At 39.9% G+C, this 15732-nt stretch overlaps 2 protein-coding genes and 1 long non-coding RNA gene across 4 annotated transcripts; 1 reads left to right on the top strand and 2 right to left on the bottom strand.

The window, feature by feature from the left end:
* Positions 1-940: 940 nt before the first annotated feature.
* Positions 941-3035, bottom strand: gcgb (glucagon b). 2 transcript variants are annotated; one of them, XM_086091439.1, is made up of 4 exons: positions 2784-3035; positions 2608-2707; positions 1712-1867; positions 941-1079 (listed from the first exon to the last, which is right to left on the bottom strand). In XM_086091439.1, the coding sequence occupies exons 2-4, from the start codon at positions 2694-2696 to the stop codon at positions 959-961; spliced, it is 366 nt and encodes a 121-aa protein (XP_085947565.1). In that variant the 5' UTR covers positions 2697-2707; positions 2784-3035; the 3' UTR covers positions 941-958. The 2 variants fall into 2 exon arrangements, with proteins under 2 accessions (XP_085947565.1, XP_085947564.1); XM_086091438.1 differs by having other exon boundaries at positions 2608-2704.
* On the top strand, positions 1634-7281 carry LOC147164860 (uncharacterized). The gene is made up of 3 exons (XR_015096702.1): positions 1634-1896; positions 2630-2728; positions 6340-7281. It is a non-coding gene; the product is annotated as an uncharacterized LOC147164860 (long non-coding RNA).
* Positions 3923-15122, bottom strand: fap (fibroblast activation protein, alpha). Its single transcript, XM_086091437.1, has 26 exons — positions 15044-15122; positions 14858-14942; positions 13702-13791; positions 13519-13613; positions 13336-13410; positions 12307-12359; positions 11807-11885; positions 11546-11666; positions 9800-9954; positions 9618-9718; positions 9417-9546; positions 9293-9331; positions 9115-9213; positions 7887-7957; positions 7762-7809; positions 7563-7687; positions 7368-7430; positions 6719-6817; positions 6567-6636; positions 6299-6493; positions 6175-6229; positions 6007-6106; positions 4697-4755; positions 4483-4558; positions 4280-4353; positions 3923-4114 (listed from the first exon to the last, which is right to left on the bottom strand). The coding sequence occupies exons 1-26, from the start codon at positions 15044-15046 to the stop codon at positions 4016-4018; spliced, it is 2259 nt and encodes a 752-aa protein (XP_085947563.1). The 5' UTR covers positions 15047-15122; the 3' UTR covers positions 3923-4015.
* Positions 15123-15732: the final 610 nt, after the last annotated feature.

Raw genomic sequence — 15732 nt, 5'->3', positions numbered from 1 at the left:
GAGGACGCGCTGGAGAGTGACGACCTGCCGCTCGTTGGCCGACCAGTTAAGAGATGATTGACAGCATTTTGCTTTTTTTTTTGCTTTTGCTGACGTCCCAGTGACATGCCGATAACATGTCACGCTGGCGACTGATTGTGTGATTTTCTCACTCATATTAGAAACATTGAAAGGAAAAAAAATATGTCAATTTAGATGCGATCAATTCAATTATATACGGCATATGTCTATAAACAAAAACATTTATATTTTGATGTTTGTATTCTTAAAAAAAAAAATACAATTTACTTAATTTAAATTCAATTAGTCATGTAGGACCGTGATCCAGCCCTGCGTCATATAAAAATCCTTGATGACCCCACAAAAAGGTTTGTAATTGCCCATAGATTCCACAAGATGCCAAAACACTACTTTTATATAACCCAGGGCTTTGCTTTGTCTTATAGAAGCTCCTCCCCATATGTGAATCTGGTTCGTTTACACCAAGAAGCCACAAGATAGCACCAAGCTCCAACTTACTTCAACGTAGTTCTGATGGAGCTCCTCAACCCAATTTAACATAATTCCTTGACACCAAGATACCACAAGATGGCAGCAAAGCACTACTTTTTTTTTTTTCATATACATTGTATTTATCTGTTTAATATTTTAAGTACATAACATACTTGGGAAAAAAAATATGCACCACAGACAACCTTATTGCACTCAATCTGATTTGTAGGTGGGAGATAAAAGAAAAATATCTGAGCACGAGAGAAGCCAACGTTTCATTGACAGGATCACGCCTCACTCAAGCACCTGATTTGTAGATAATGACAATTAAAAATAAGATGACCAAAAAAAGGAAAACGTTGGTACACTTTGTGAAACATTTAATGATCGCACAGAGTCAGTTGGGGGAGGGGGGTGGCAGATTGCAGCACAATGTCGGCAGGGCGCGTGGAGTTGCCTTCGCCGTCTACTGCCGTCTGCCTCGGCCGGCCTTGAGCCAGCTCACAAACTCCTTGGCTGCCTGGTCCTGCAGGTAGGCGCTCATGTCGCTGGTGTAGGTGCCGTCTGCGTGGCGCCGAATGACACTTCTGCTCAACATGACCACACGCAGTTACTCAACTGAGCTTCCAATTGTGTCATTCATTTAGAAAAAGTAGACATTTGATGTGACATCAGACGCCTTGGTCTTTAGTTTAAATAATTAAGTCACAGTGTGCCGTTACTCAAGTTTTGATACACAAAATAAAAAAAAAATCATCAGGAGGAAATACACCTTCTTGTTAAAGGCTCTGCAATGTTAAGAATATAGTTCTGTTAAAATGAATATCTATAGAAAAATAAATAAATAAAAATGAATATTACAAAATTTCCAGATGCATGTAGAAATGTATGCAAATTGAAAATGAAGTTGTTTTTATAAAGAAACATATACGCAGTTGATCCACTGTGACATCCGTAAACATATGTACATCGCGGGTTCCAGGTTTACAATCCCTCCATTTTACATCTTTTTTTTGTACAGTAAACTTTAACACTTGTTTGTATTGGATGTAATTCCACTGTCGACCACCAGATAGCAGCACACTTTAATGTGAGACGGTCTAAATTTAAAAGAAGAAGAATAAAACAGGAAGTAATTCACCACTCAAGTTTTTGTTGTAAACCGGCGACGGCTGTTGGTTCGTTTTATAATGTACATATTCGAAAAGGCGACACTCACCCGTTTCGTTTAGAATTCTTGAGCCACTGAACAAAGTCTTGAGCTCTTCTGGTTTCCAGGTATTTACTGTAGTCGTTGGAAAATGTTCCCTCTGAATGTCTCTTCATGCTGGAAGGCTCGAGAGGTTCATTCGAAATGGAGTTCTCACTTAAAAACCTGGAAAAATGAAGATCAAACCATTCCAGGTAACTGGATAGTTTTTTATTTTAATAACTGTACATGTTTTATTAAGCTGAAAAACCAACAACTACAAGTTAATTATAATCACCTATTAAAAACGTATGAGGTGAACTTAAAAAAAAATAAAATAATTTTTTTAAGTCTTTATTTTTTAACATGTTTTTGGTATTAAACAATTGAGTTTAAACATTAGATGTATTTATTGCACAACATAATTTCATTAAATTCACCAATTCACCTATTGTTCTTTCTTTCTTTCTCTCTTTTAATATTTCTTTGACACTATGGCCAGAGGACTACAGATGAAAAATAGCCTTCGGGCTAATTCAGGCTTTTTAAACCACTTTATCATGTGTTTTGTGAAATTGCAAAGTTTTCTTTCAAATAAACCAATCTCAATCTTAATTTAGGTATCATGTAACTTCTATCAGCCAATGACGGGAGTACAACGTCTATAGGGGAAAAAGTTTCTATACATTTACATAGAATGGTAAAAGTATGTATACCGGTAGTATTATGTATATAGTATCAATTACTGTAAGCGCAAAAATTACGAATTTAAATTACTCGAGTAAAACAAATCATAGTAATATTGATAGTATTAACTGTGACATTATTTTATATAATCTACAATAATAATAAAAAATAAAAAATCGAAATGTTTGAATGTAGAAGAAGTCGAAAGTGAGTTGAGTGCAGTCTTGAGTTGCCCTTACATTGAGTTTGTGTCGTGGTCAGGCACCTGCCAGCTGCTTTGGATGATGATGAGGAGCAGGAGTCCGGCCAAAGAGTGAGCGTGTTCCATCCTTCAAGCTTCTGACACAAGAGAACTCACAGGTTCAAAAACAAAACAAAACACAAAACCCATTGATATAAGCAACATAAGTCTCACCGGTGGTCTTAATGTGTGATGGGGGTTTTGGTAGTTGCGGGGATGGCGTGCTTCCGTCTTCTTGCGGCGTCCTGGTGCGTTTCATGGCCGATTCTTGGTGCGCTCGGTCTTATATAGTGGCGAGCAGGCGCACTCTCCCAGGTGACTCCGCCGTCACTGGAACCTCCGCATCCTCGCTTTCACGCTTGGTCCATTAATCAGCTTCTGTCTCATTGAATCTATTTGACTCCAGCAAACATCACAGGAGCAACATGTGGTCAGGAAAAAGCTCCGATACTCGATGACTGTTAATCGATCCGTCAATTATTTGGACCGCAGCGATGTTTCACTGACAAATATTACAATCATGTTCATATTTTTTTTATTTAGGTAAGCTCATTGTGTCATTTTAATGCAACATGCTTAAAAATGTTCTGTTTGTGGAGTAAGAAGCAAATGAATCTCGGGGCTGCCATTTTGGCCTTATGCTGCCCTCTGCTGTTGACCAAAATTGGTGGAAAAGTGCCTTCGGGCTCGCATTACCAAAGTCAAAACTAAACCCACAAAACAGTTGAGGTTATAAAATCAGACGAAAAATTTCCCGTTTTAGGTCATGATTTAAAGCTTTCGTTTCCAAAGATATTACGAAAAGCTATGAAAAGGTGCTCAATTTGTAATTCTTGCTTGAACCCACAATCATTCTTTTGGAATGACAAGCGAGATCTGATTGGCTGGATCAAATTGGCACATATTTTGCTTATGCAAAATCAGCGATAGCCTGCAATGTCTTGACATGCAAACACAATCTTGTTAACTCCTCATTTTGGGGGGGGATTTTTTTTTCTCCAGCATTTTTGTACCAGTTTTTAGGATTTATTTTTTCTTCCCAATGCATTTCAATGGGCGCCGTCAATCTCTGCCCTGAACAAATTGATAATCCCCCCCCCCCAAATCTGAATCATGTAAAGCCTAATTATTTCCTTTAGCTAAATATCACAATGACACATTTTTCATTACTTTCTTCAAAATCATAAATCTGACTACATTTCAGTCGTATTTGGTAGCATTGCCTTTAAAATATGATTTTTTTGCCCATTCCTTGGGACAGAAAATGTCATCACTCATCCATAATCATAATAATCATCACTTCAATAACTGACTGAGTCTTAAATTTCATTTATTCAAAATGTAAAATCAATGCAATTTTCATCACACCAAAAAAAACCCTCACAAACAAGTGTGTAAAATTCTTCTCATTTGTCAACATGGAGACAATCCTGTAAGAATCGACTCATGGCGGTGTACATGTGTTTACTGACGCCTGTGAGAGCATGGTCCTTGTCCGTGTACCACTGAAACGACAACAGAATTTTGTCATTCGCAAACCACCGGAAAAGAGCACCTTTCACTTTCCGTCCATTTCCATCCATCCATTGCCATTCATTCATGAAATCAAACATTGACGAGGTCAATATTACCTCATCGGTACCACCATTTCCCCGCATGCGAATATTTACCATGGACTTGAAGTTCACTTGCTCATTGGTCAGAGCACTGGTGAGCTGCGCGGCGTGCTGCAAGTGGACATTGTCTACGGGAAACACACGGGCGCTGATGTTATTTGCTCGTCCATTTTCCGTGCCGGCAAACAAGAGTCCATTTGTTCAGATCCAGGAAGCCTCGCACCGGCCGCCATCAAAACAAGATCGGATCAACTCACCGTCTGCTGTGCCTTGGATAAGCAGAAACTCTATGCCCTTCTTGAAGTTCTTTGCTCGGATTAATACTGAGGAATTCTGTTAAATTAAAACAACATTAAAACCAACGTAAACTAGCACGCCGTTTATTTTCTGCCAGGATTTTCCCATCATTTGGTCAGTCGGAGCAAGTCGTAATCCCGGCGTGATAACCAGTACGTTCGCATTATTTTTTACCTCATAACCAATTTTGTTGTCAGCGAGTGTGCCCATGTAGCGTTCAGTGTACACCGCATCTGTGGGAAAAACGGTCAATGTTAATTAGGAACTTCAAACATGCTGACGCAACAAATGCAAATCGCCGTAGTAGGTTTTACATGAGGTGAACTAATGCTGCAATCGAGGAAGTCGGACTTTTCTGACTTCAAACCAGGAAGTGTACGGGAACGCCCCCTCGAACTCAGAAACATGACATTCTGATCGTGAAATTTGAGTTATGCAGCACGATCTCGCCGTTTTTATCCATCTCAGAGGGCGGCCATTTTGCCACGTGCTGTCGACTGAAGATGACATCACAGTTGCTCAGGGTTCAGGCAACGGCCAACCACAGCTCACCTGTTTTCTGAAGCTGACCTGTGATTGGTTGCTACCACCTGAGCAACTGTCAATGTCATTTTCACTTGACAGCAAGGGGCAAAATGGCCGCCGTCTGGTATTGATAAAAGTTGCTGGATTTCGCTGCTACTAATACAATATTAACTAGAATACCATATTTAGATTAGGTAGGGGGCTGCATAGAACATATTATTGTCAAGTTGTTATAAAGCATTTCTATTTTATTTCCTTATTTTTGTTCATTTTCATTATCAAAATATCAAAAATCAGGAAAAGTGTCAGCGCTTTTATTCCAATGTCGTTTTCGTCCTAAATGCTGCAACTAGACATGATTACCAGGAACTCAGAAACTTGCCCAAAATGTCAAGCTTGACTCCATAATGTTGCATCGTCAAATACTACGCGGCGCACAAAACAGGTGCTCCTCGAACGGAAAATCAACGCTCTGCCAAGCAAGTGGCAGACACGAGTTGGCAACCCGCACCAATCGGCAGATGTCCGACAGCAGTCCAGCCCAATTGGCACGATTCACTTTCTTTTATGAAAACAATCAAATGCATTTGGCGGAGGGGGGTGGTGATAATATTCAAATATTGTCATTCTGAGGCTAAATATGTATTTAAAGCTGGTTAAAAGCTTTACATTTGCCACTGTCATCGTCACATCATTTTAGTCTTGAGGTGCCATGTTGAAAATCCAGCATGAGACCCGAGCGCGTAACAGCTAAGACCAAAGTAAACACACCTGCTCACCTTTTGACCCTGTAACGCTAATGAGTCACATGACGCCGGGAAGGGGAAAACAACTGTGCTCAATGTGGATGTTTTCACCAAGGGGTGTACTCGCTTTTGTTGCCAGAGGTTTAGCTTATAAAATGGCTGTGTCCTCCCGTTTGTGAGATCCTGTAGAAATACCGCATATCATATACCCACCATAATATTGCCACTTGACGACTGGGGCAACTGCAATTCCACACTTGAAAAGACCCGTTCCGGCACCCAGCGCCATCGCGGTAACGTAACCGCCGTAAGACTGAAAATTCAACGAGGGAAAATAAGCCCCAAAAACTCAAACCAGGTCAAATTTAGTGCTGAACTTACCCAGCCCCAAATGGCGATCCGGTCTTTGTCAACATAACGCTTGGCAATAAAATGCCTGAAAAAAAAACAGATTGCGGTGAGTTTGGACTCAATTCTCAAGTCAAGACGTTTTTTTTTTTCGAACCTGACGGCCGTGATCTGATCCTCAACCTCAAATGTTCCCAGACGCCGATAGATGGAGTGCATGATGGCGTCGCCTTGGTAACCGCTTCCTCTTCCGTCAAATCTGACGACGATGATCCCGTGGGCGCTGGCTAGGACGGTGCTCCAGCTCAGCTTGAAACGAGAGTCCACCCTCTGACTACCGGGCCCACCGTACCTGCGTGGCAGCGCAACGGCGTTCGTCAAAATGCATTTTTGGATCCACCGTGGCAGCCATTTTGGTCACTCACACGTCAATAAGAAGAGGGTAGCGTCTGGATGAAACAAAATTAGGCGGTAACATCTCCTCATACCAGAGGTCTGTTGGGGGGGTTGGGGGGGTCGATAAATGGTTCTCCCTCTCAGTGATTTTGATTGATCACCAAATTGGGGATCATCTTACCAAAATGTCCAATTGTGATGGTGCCGTAGCTAGTTTTTGGCATTCGGAACTGCCTGAGAATTCCCCCAATTTCTTCGTTTTCTTCAAGAATGGTAGGCACTACGAAGAACAATGACAATTGATATAGTCTCCGCTACGTAGCAGCTAGCTACTCAGGCCATAGATACTTCTTTATTTGTATATTAGCAATAGAGCAAAATTTTAAAAGGTAAAAAAAAAAAAAAAAATTCTGTTGTATTTATTATAATAGCTGTCAATTCTATGCAGATTTTTGCTTTTTGTAGACCGGCCCGTCTGCTGTTTTAAAAATGGCTGGATATTCAAATTCAAATCCCGTGGTAATGATTAGTGTTTAAATAACGTTGTTCTTATTCATATAGACAAAAATGCGAAGTATACAGAATTCATTGAGAAAAAATATTTTTCCTGGTTAAGAGAGGTAAAGTCATCCTATTTTCACTCCCACAAAATACTGACTTTCTTGTTAACCAGTTTCACAAAATATTTGCATTAACTTAACACATTTGTCATGTTGATGTAATAAAAAATAGAGTGGACCCAAAGTGATTCTTCAGCCCATTTGTAATGGCGGATTTGCCAATGAGCATGTGGCTGGTAGACGTGTGCATGCGTGCGTGTTTATACGTACATGTTTTTGCACCTGGGTTTTTATGAGTATTGGCAAAGAGCAAGAATCTGGGCAAACCCGGACCTGATCATACACACAAACACACACGCACAGATCAGATTGAAAAAAAAAAAAGTGTCAGAAATCCACGCAGTTGTTCACAGACCACAGCATTTGCACACAGGTGTCGGTACGTGTCAAATGCGCGCCACTGACCGTAACAGCCCATGCGGTAAAACGAGGCGTCGGTGCTGAAGTAAGCCGCGTTGAACTGACACTTTTCCGTGTCAACCTGGCAGGTGAGGCACTGACTAGAGGCATGTCGGGCTCCGATCCCCAACCTGATACGAGCGCAACGAATGGAGCGACACTGGAAAAGGTTCACTTTATTTAAAAAATAAAGAAAATCGCTTACCTGTAAACATTTCTCGTCCGAGGCAGACCCTCATTACTGACAAAATATCTGAAAAAGAAGGTTACTCAGACCACATTTCTTGTTCTTTAACGCTCCACAGGTGACTGAATGGGATCCTCACTCACATGGCCTCGTTGGTCAGCTTGGTTATGTAGATGACTTCCCACTTGCCTGAAGTAATCGCTGTTGCCTTGCCCTTCAAAAGATGCCCCAAGTCAGTAAACATCTATTCGCATTTTATCTTTTCATCTGTAAAGCGCAACGTAGACTGCGAGCTGACACGAAAACAAGAATTTATTCCTTTCAAAAGTCTTCGGGGTAAGCAGAGCTGCATTGCGTTTCGTTGGAATGCGCAGGTTGGCATTCATTTGGGGCTGAGAAAATGTTACCATGTGACTTACTCATGGCTTGCACATCCATTGGATATAAATTAGATACGAAAAGTATACACACTTCTTTTCAAATGCTATCGCAAAAAATTTGACAAAGATCAATCATTTCTTTTTCACTATTTTAGTGCTTTCAAAATGAAAGTGTTACCTTATTGATGAACTCTTTTACTGCCACACGTTATCCAAAAAAACAACCCCGACAGCGCCAGCCAATTTTGAGCATTTTAACTCATCTTTCAAGGCAAATAACATATTGTGTGCTTTGACGACTTAAACATGGTGGGTAGCAAATGAAAGAACGCGTTTCATTCTTTCATTTTAAAAAATTACCTTGCAAGTTCGCCCCAAATGAGAAAGGAGAGACACCTATACTTATTAATAGTGGCAAATATTCTTTCGGACTTTTGGAAATACTAATGTCAGTTTATTATTATATTTTTGACAGTTATAAATGTACAAAGTTAAAGCATTGTGGCCAGATGTATCAAATATGACACAAATCAAGTCGTATGTTTAAGTTGATTTTCAACCCGCCCCCCATTTAAAAAAAATATAACTCGTTCACTGCCATTGACGCCGATAAACGTCAAAATTTCATTTGAACTATTTATATTAGTTTAACATTTTATTTCTACTTTTGTTAACAAGAGTATGAAAACCTAGACTTTTTTTTTTATAATTTGTTTTTTAAGTTAATATGAAAACTAATGAAAAAAGTAAAACCCCAATTTTTTTTTTTTGTAAACAATAACGATTTGTAGTTTACGATACAATACTTAGGTGACTTTTTTTTTTGCAAATACAGTACTTCATTAAAAAACTAAGTACTAAAACTAAACCAAAAAGAAACTTCTAACAGCTGTCGTAGAATTTTTCTTCAAACTTTCCGAAGGTTTTGTGCTGCCACTTTGCTGTTTTTTTTTTTTTTAGCACATGATGAAACCCCCCAGATATTGCTTACGTTTTGGATGTGATGAATATGTTTGTAGCCACTGCCGTCACTTAGCACTTTGTAGAAACTGAGATTATCTTCTGCAAAGAAAAGTGGTAACGGTCCATACTGTGTAAGGGGGGGAAAAAAATAATCATTTTTTACTTCAGTCTGCACAAAAGTTACTGTTATGCTACTCAAAACTTACACGTCCAACCCAGCCTTTTGTATTTATTTGCTCAAATTTCTACACAGAACGGAGACAAAAGCTGGATTTAATCAGCATGTAATCTTCAAATCACAACATCTTGTGAAGGGGACGCAAAAGTGACCTGCACACTTCTCCAGTTGCTTCCGTCCAAGTCGTAAATCTGCACCAGCACGTAATTCTGCTTCCTGGTGAGCCACTGCACCGCGATGCGCTCGTCTGTGACCCACGTGACCGAGCTCAAAATGTGATCGCTGAACACAAAGTGACAAGAAATGAGAACACGCCAGAGCGACCGCCGCCCCCGACGTCGGAAAATACGGACCCGGATTTGAGGTTCGCGGGGGGCAGGATCGCTTTTGCTGTGAGGGACTTCTCGTTGGTATTAACCACAAACAGTTTGACCTTGGTCAGTTGGGTGCCCACCTGCAAGAAATGCGACATGAATTAGCTGCATTCAAGTGTAATATTGCGGGAAATCGTAGGTTGAGAGCAAGTCATCGGCACCTTTGGGTATGGAATGGCCACAGTTTCAGGGTACTGCCCTTCTCCGTACCAGGAAAAGTTCACTTTTTTAACTTGGGCCACATTAAACTCAGCGTAGGCTAAGTGTTGTCCCGATGAAGACCACCACAAAGCACCATTTGATGCAAACACCTCCTCTACATTCACACACACAAAAAGTGTTAATTGCATCAACGGAAACTAAAAAAATTTTTTGTCTACACACATTTTTCACCAGACTAAAACTAGACGATACTAGACAAAAAGCCTCATTAATAAACAAAAACTGGGAGGATTTTTGTCGAATAACGAAGACAAGACGAAAACGTACTTCACTTAATAAAAACTGGACATTTTAGTTCATGAACAAAAACGAGACGAAAATTATATGATTATTGTAAATTCTTATCTCTGCTGATCTGTCACTGTGACAATGTCATGTGACACACCCTCTTTCGAATCTGCAGCTAACAAGTGCAACGTAACATGAATCCAACAACATTGTTAACCTGACCGCTAACTAATGCTGGCTAATTTACTAGCTCGTAGGCACGGAGCCATAGTAGCCACTGTAATTGTGTGTCAAGTTGTTTTTCATTAAAAAGATAGAAAATTTGATGTGAAATGGTTTTAGATCCGAAATGTTCAACATAATCTGAAAAAAAAAATACACAGGGGTCAAATGATTGTCCTGACTAAAAGTAACCGAAACGTTGACAGTTGTTGACTAAAACTAACGAATAAAATGACGTTTTCTTGGACTAAAATAAAGACTAAAGTGCTAGATTTCTATTCAACTAAAAAAACAGGATGATCTTGACTTAACTGATAAAAACTAACAAGCGTGATTGAAACTGGCCTAAAACAAACAAAATGTTAAAATTAACACTACAAAACACTAACGTAGCTAACGCTTGCTCATGCACGAGCAATTAAAAAGCACGTTGGATTATGCTGGAATCTTGGTGCCAAACAAATATGTTAAGGGGCATCAACGGAGACAAAATTTGTGCTTTAGCGCCATCTTGTGAAATCTTGGTGCCAAGGGAATATGTTTAAGTGAAGGGAGGAGCTTCAAGACCCACGTCTAAATGAAAAGTAGTGCTTTGGTGCCATCTTTTGGCATCTTGGTGCAAAGGAACTGTTAAGAGAGCTGAGGGGCTTCAAAGAGACAAAAGTAGTGCTTTGGTGGCATCTTGGTGTGAAGTGGTAGTGAGTTCAGGAGCTTCATGAAGACAAAATTAGTGCTTTGGTACCTAGTGTTATGTTGACTTGATACCAAGTCAGTATTTTGAGTTGAGGAGGTTTGAGAAGAAAAAAATAGTGCTTTTGCACCATCTTATAAAATCTTGGTGCCAAGGGAATATGTTTTAGGGAGGCGCTTCAAAACCCGTGTCTGAATGAAAAGTATCTTTTGACATCTTGGTGCACAGGCTGTGTCGTTGAGGAGCTTCAAAGATGCAAAAGTAGTGCTTTGGCGCCATCTTGCGGTATGCTGGTGCCAAGTACACATGTTGAAGCATGTTGCAGTTAGTTGAGGAGCTTCAAGGGGACAAAAGTAGTGCTTGGGTGCCTTCTTGTGGAATGATGGTGCCAAGAAAACTTAAAGTGAGATGCAATATTTAAAAAATACATAAAGGTAATGCTAACCCTGTTTTGGAGGGTGTCTTTTTTTTTCCTTTTTTCTTTTAAAGCTGTATTTTAAATGTTTTAACACAACACAAACCGGAAGCGCTGAACGTTCCTCACCCTCATACACCCAGTCGGGCACTCCGTTCAGGATCGCATTCTTTTTCCCATTGCTTGTCACTTGTGCAGCTGCTTTTTTGACGTCACTTTTGTAAAAGACGTTGCAGTCGTGCACGTAAGCCTGCACGACAACACGAGCACGTCGTCAGTAGCATGCGGGCGGAAAAAAACGCAGCATAGCGCACGCACGGGCAGTGATGCTGAAGTTGCTTCACAAACACACACAAGTCGGGGGGGGGGGGGGTCGTGGTGGAAACTCACCATTTTGTTTCCCGTCGGCGCCCAGCTCAAGTACTGCACCGTCTTCGGCAGACCCGCAATTTCATTTTCAACAAACACGCTACAGTCAACAAGTAGAATTTGTTAGTTTTGCTCTTTCCTTTTATTTGAGGGAAAGTCTAACCTATAAATACATTCATGTATAATAAATCAGATATTATTTGTTGTGTTTGTTAAAAAAAAGAGGACCTTAAAAAAAAATCTACATGAAATCGTAATATTGAGCTGAATGGCAAAAATCACACTAGATGTTTTATCGGTCACAGAAAGAAGAGGTAGAAGGGGTTGTTCTTGAAAAAAAGAAAAGAAAAGCTGTTGTCCATGCGTATTTAAACAACTCAAAGGTTACAGTACATTTTTGGTTCATACTGATTTCACCCAAAAGCCCAACATCCCAACTGAGTACTGTACATTATGCTTCATTATGATTATAAAGCAATGCAAGCATTTATTTCTTGACTCAATAAATGATGGCTACTCACAAATTGACCACGTCGTAGATGGTGTAAGATGCTGTGTATGAGTGTCTCCATTGCTGGTGAATTGTAAACAGAAAATATTGTATGATTAGTGTATTGATGGAGGATTTTCTATAGAGTTAACTTCCTTTTTTTTTGCTTCCTATATGAATAGGAATCGAAAACGTTTAAAACTATCAAGCCCATTTTGAAAAATAACAAACTACATAAAAAAAATATATATTGAAAATTCAAGGGCTAAGCAGTATTTTGGTATTCGAAGCATTTTTTTCTTCTTCAGCATTTATGAATACAAAAGGCAAAAACTTAAAAATGGACAACCAATAGAGACTTTTTTCTACTTAAATTTAAACTGTGGTTTGCAGCACACTATTTCCCTCTCGAGAAACATTCGTGAGATTTTACACAAATCCCGCCCCATAGATTTTGGTCTATTATTTTTTAAGGTTCATTTTGAGGTTGACCTTTGAACTAGCATTCCAAATGTTGCTGCCGTTGCCTTTACTACTACTCCCTGACAGCGTACATGCAAACAAGTGGGTATCCAAATTCTATAACTATAACCCTGATCACGTGACATTCACAATGCGAGCTCGAGGGCACTTGGCAGTCAAAACAAAATGGCAGCGCCCTGAGATTGCTTCTTTGATAGTTAATTGTAACTCACCAATTAATAAACGATAGCGTGCGCATGTAAAATTGTTGCTTTTTCAAATATATTATTTCATTGCTAACAATAATCCAATCAAGCATTATTTGAGGAGCTAAATCTGTGGTCTCCAAGTGTGGGAGAGCAGAACAACTGGTGGCACGTGGGCTCCCTCCAGTGGTAAGCAAAAGAATCATTGCTGACGGTTCACTCTATTTTTTGAGAACCACTGATTTAGTTTAGTAATTAAGTAATTAGATTGGATTGATAAGTAGATTAAATACATTTTAATTAATCAATTTTGGATTTAAAAACATCTTAATGAATGCAACACACATCATAGGTCTCCTGATAAATCATTAGTCACATGTGCGATGGCTCACCTTTGTGAAATTGCTTTCTAACGCAACATAAGTGTGATCTCCCGACAACAGGTAGTCTGTGGCGCCCACTTCACCCTATGAGAAACAGATTATATATATACATATATATATATATATATAAAAAAGCCATCCTATTCCAGAAGTATTTGATGACAAATGTTCTTGTTGAAATGATTATAATACAAAGGTTGAATTGCTCAGGAATAGTGACTCCTCCTCTGTTTGCGCATTGTAGCGGTAGACATTCCCGTCCCTTGTTTTGTGAAGATACTCGGTATCTGCAGGTGTAAAAATGACACACGCTTCAGGGTTTTGTTGCGACACACTGGGGAAAGAGGCTCTCAGAAATGTTCTCAATCTCAGTACCTGATATCCAGTACACATTGTAGGATCTCCACACAATTGTGTCATTGAAATAGTCTTCAAGGGTGAAAGGACTTTTGGGACCTTCGGACTCTGAAAGGAAATGAGGAGGGGGAAAAAATGCATTGTGGTCTTTACGCCACATGGGGGTGCTGTTTGGGCAGCAGCGACATGACTTGAACTCAGGGGTGTCCAAACTTTTTCTTTCCAGGAGTATACATACGAAAAATCAAAGGATGCTATAGGCCCAGATTGAGATTAAACTTTTAATTAGATGAAATCAAATAAAATCATTTTGATATGCAGTTGCACCTTGAGGCAATTGCAGTTGAAAGCTTATATTTGTGGGGGGATGTGGACCAGATCAGCCAGCGAATAGCAAAAATTGGTGTATAATTGACAGCCATTATAAATTTTTTTTTTTAAATAGGCTATGTAATGTACCACCTAACATCACTAAGGTCACAAGTGTGCTGGTATATAAATTATTGAAGAACATGGATAAACCTTCCATAATCATTTCTGACAAGTTTTTATTGCTTCTCCCCCAAATAACAAAAATCAAATACTTTTTTTTTTTTTTAATATTACAAAAAAACTACACACGTAACAAGAATAATCCTGATGGACGAACAACTTTTTATATTGCACATGAACGTTTTGCGTTTGTGTTGGTTAAAAAAAAAAGGGGGGGGGGAATATGAGATTCCCTAAAAATGCTAAAGTATCAGCAAAATCACGTGATCTCGTAAGACTTAGTTTTAACACGAAGCTATTAATACTTTTTTTTTTGCATAAAAACTTATATATATTTTTTTTTTCCATCTATATTTGTTGCTGGACCATTTATGCTATAATATATATATATATATATATATATCAGTAATACTAGTTTTGTTGGCCCATATATGGTTTTGTTAGCATTAAGCTAGCATGAAGTGCGATATACTTAACATGTATTTTGTTGTTAATAGTAACAACTTGTTGCTGTTAAGTAGCCCGAATCAAGCACTTTAACCTGATCTTACCGAAACGAGTGCGAGATAAAAAAAAAAAAGCATCAGAACGTGAAGGCATCAAGTCAGCCCGGCTGCGCATGCGGATAACGCCGAAACAACAACATTACAAACATTCAATAAACTCGAACAAATGGACTTACTGCTCAACAAAACCGCCGTTACGGTGACTACCGTGATGAAGGCAGCCGCCCCCACCAACGCCCACACCAACTGGCCCATGCAGCCCTGTGGAGGTTCACACCATAATTGCACTTTCCCCCCGCCACCTCACTAAAAAGAAAAGTACAAAAGTTTCCAATTATACCAAGTGATGCACTCGTACTGACCATGAAGTTGATGAAGTCGACGCGCGCCTTTTAAAGGCTCCTCCGTGCTCCAAACGTGACAGCCGAGCTAGCACTCCCCAAATAGTCCCCCCCCCCCCCCCCCCAAGTTCAACACATGCACAAAGCGAGCCCCCAAGTGAGCTCCGTCTCGCGCGCGTCCACTTGAAGCAGACTTCTGACTTCCCGTCGCATTCCTGAGGAGAGAGTCCTTATTATTACCCAGGCGGACGCATTGCATTGCCTTTCTGCAACGCCGCTTTGTCAACACAAGGACACGCTCGCACACGCGCGCGCGCGCGCACGTACGACCGTTTTTTTTTCTCACTCTTTCGTCCTAAGAAAGCTCGTCAGATGCGTCAAATCTGTGTCGAGTCACTTTGGGCTAAAAGAGAGAGAGAGAGAGAGAGAGAGAGAGAGAGAGAGAGAGAGAGAGCGAGAGAGAGCAAAACGTGTATCTGCAACTTTGTTGTTTTGCGTAAGCATGTCACATTCTACAAACTTTGCACCGTTCACTCGAGTTATTTCCTTGAAAAAAAGTCATCTATGAAGCACTCCACGCTGACTCAAAAAATGTAAGTAGCCCATTTATTTGGGCAAAGAACTTCACTATAAAAGTAATGGTGATCATGGAAAAAAAAAGAAGGGATTGAATATTGAAAATATACATCGGACCCCCGCTATTCACTGTG

This window comes from Leptonotus elevatus, chromosome 12 (genome assembly GCF_054856555.1).
Source record: "Leptonotus elevatus isolate MCC_2025b chromosome 12, RoL_Lele_1.0, whole genome shotgun sequence".
NCBI lineage: Eukaryota > Metazoa > Chordata > Actinopteri > Syngnathiformes > Syngnathidae > Leptonotus > Leptonotus elevatus.
Note: the sequence above shows the minus strand (reverse complement) of the source record. Positions and strands in the feature narration are given on the sequence as shown.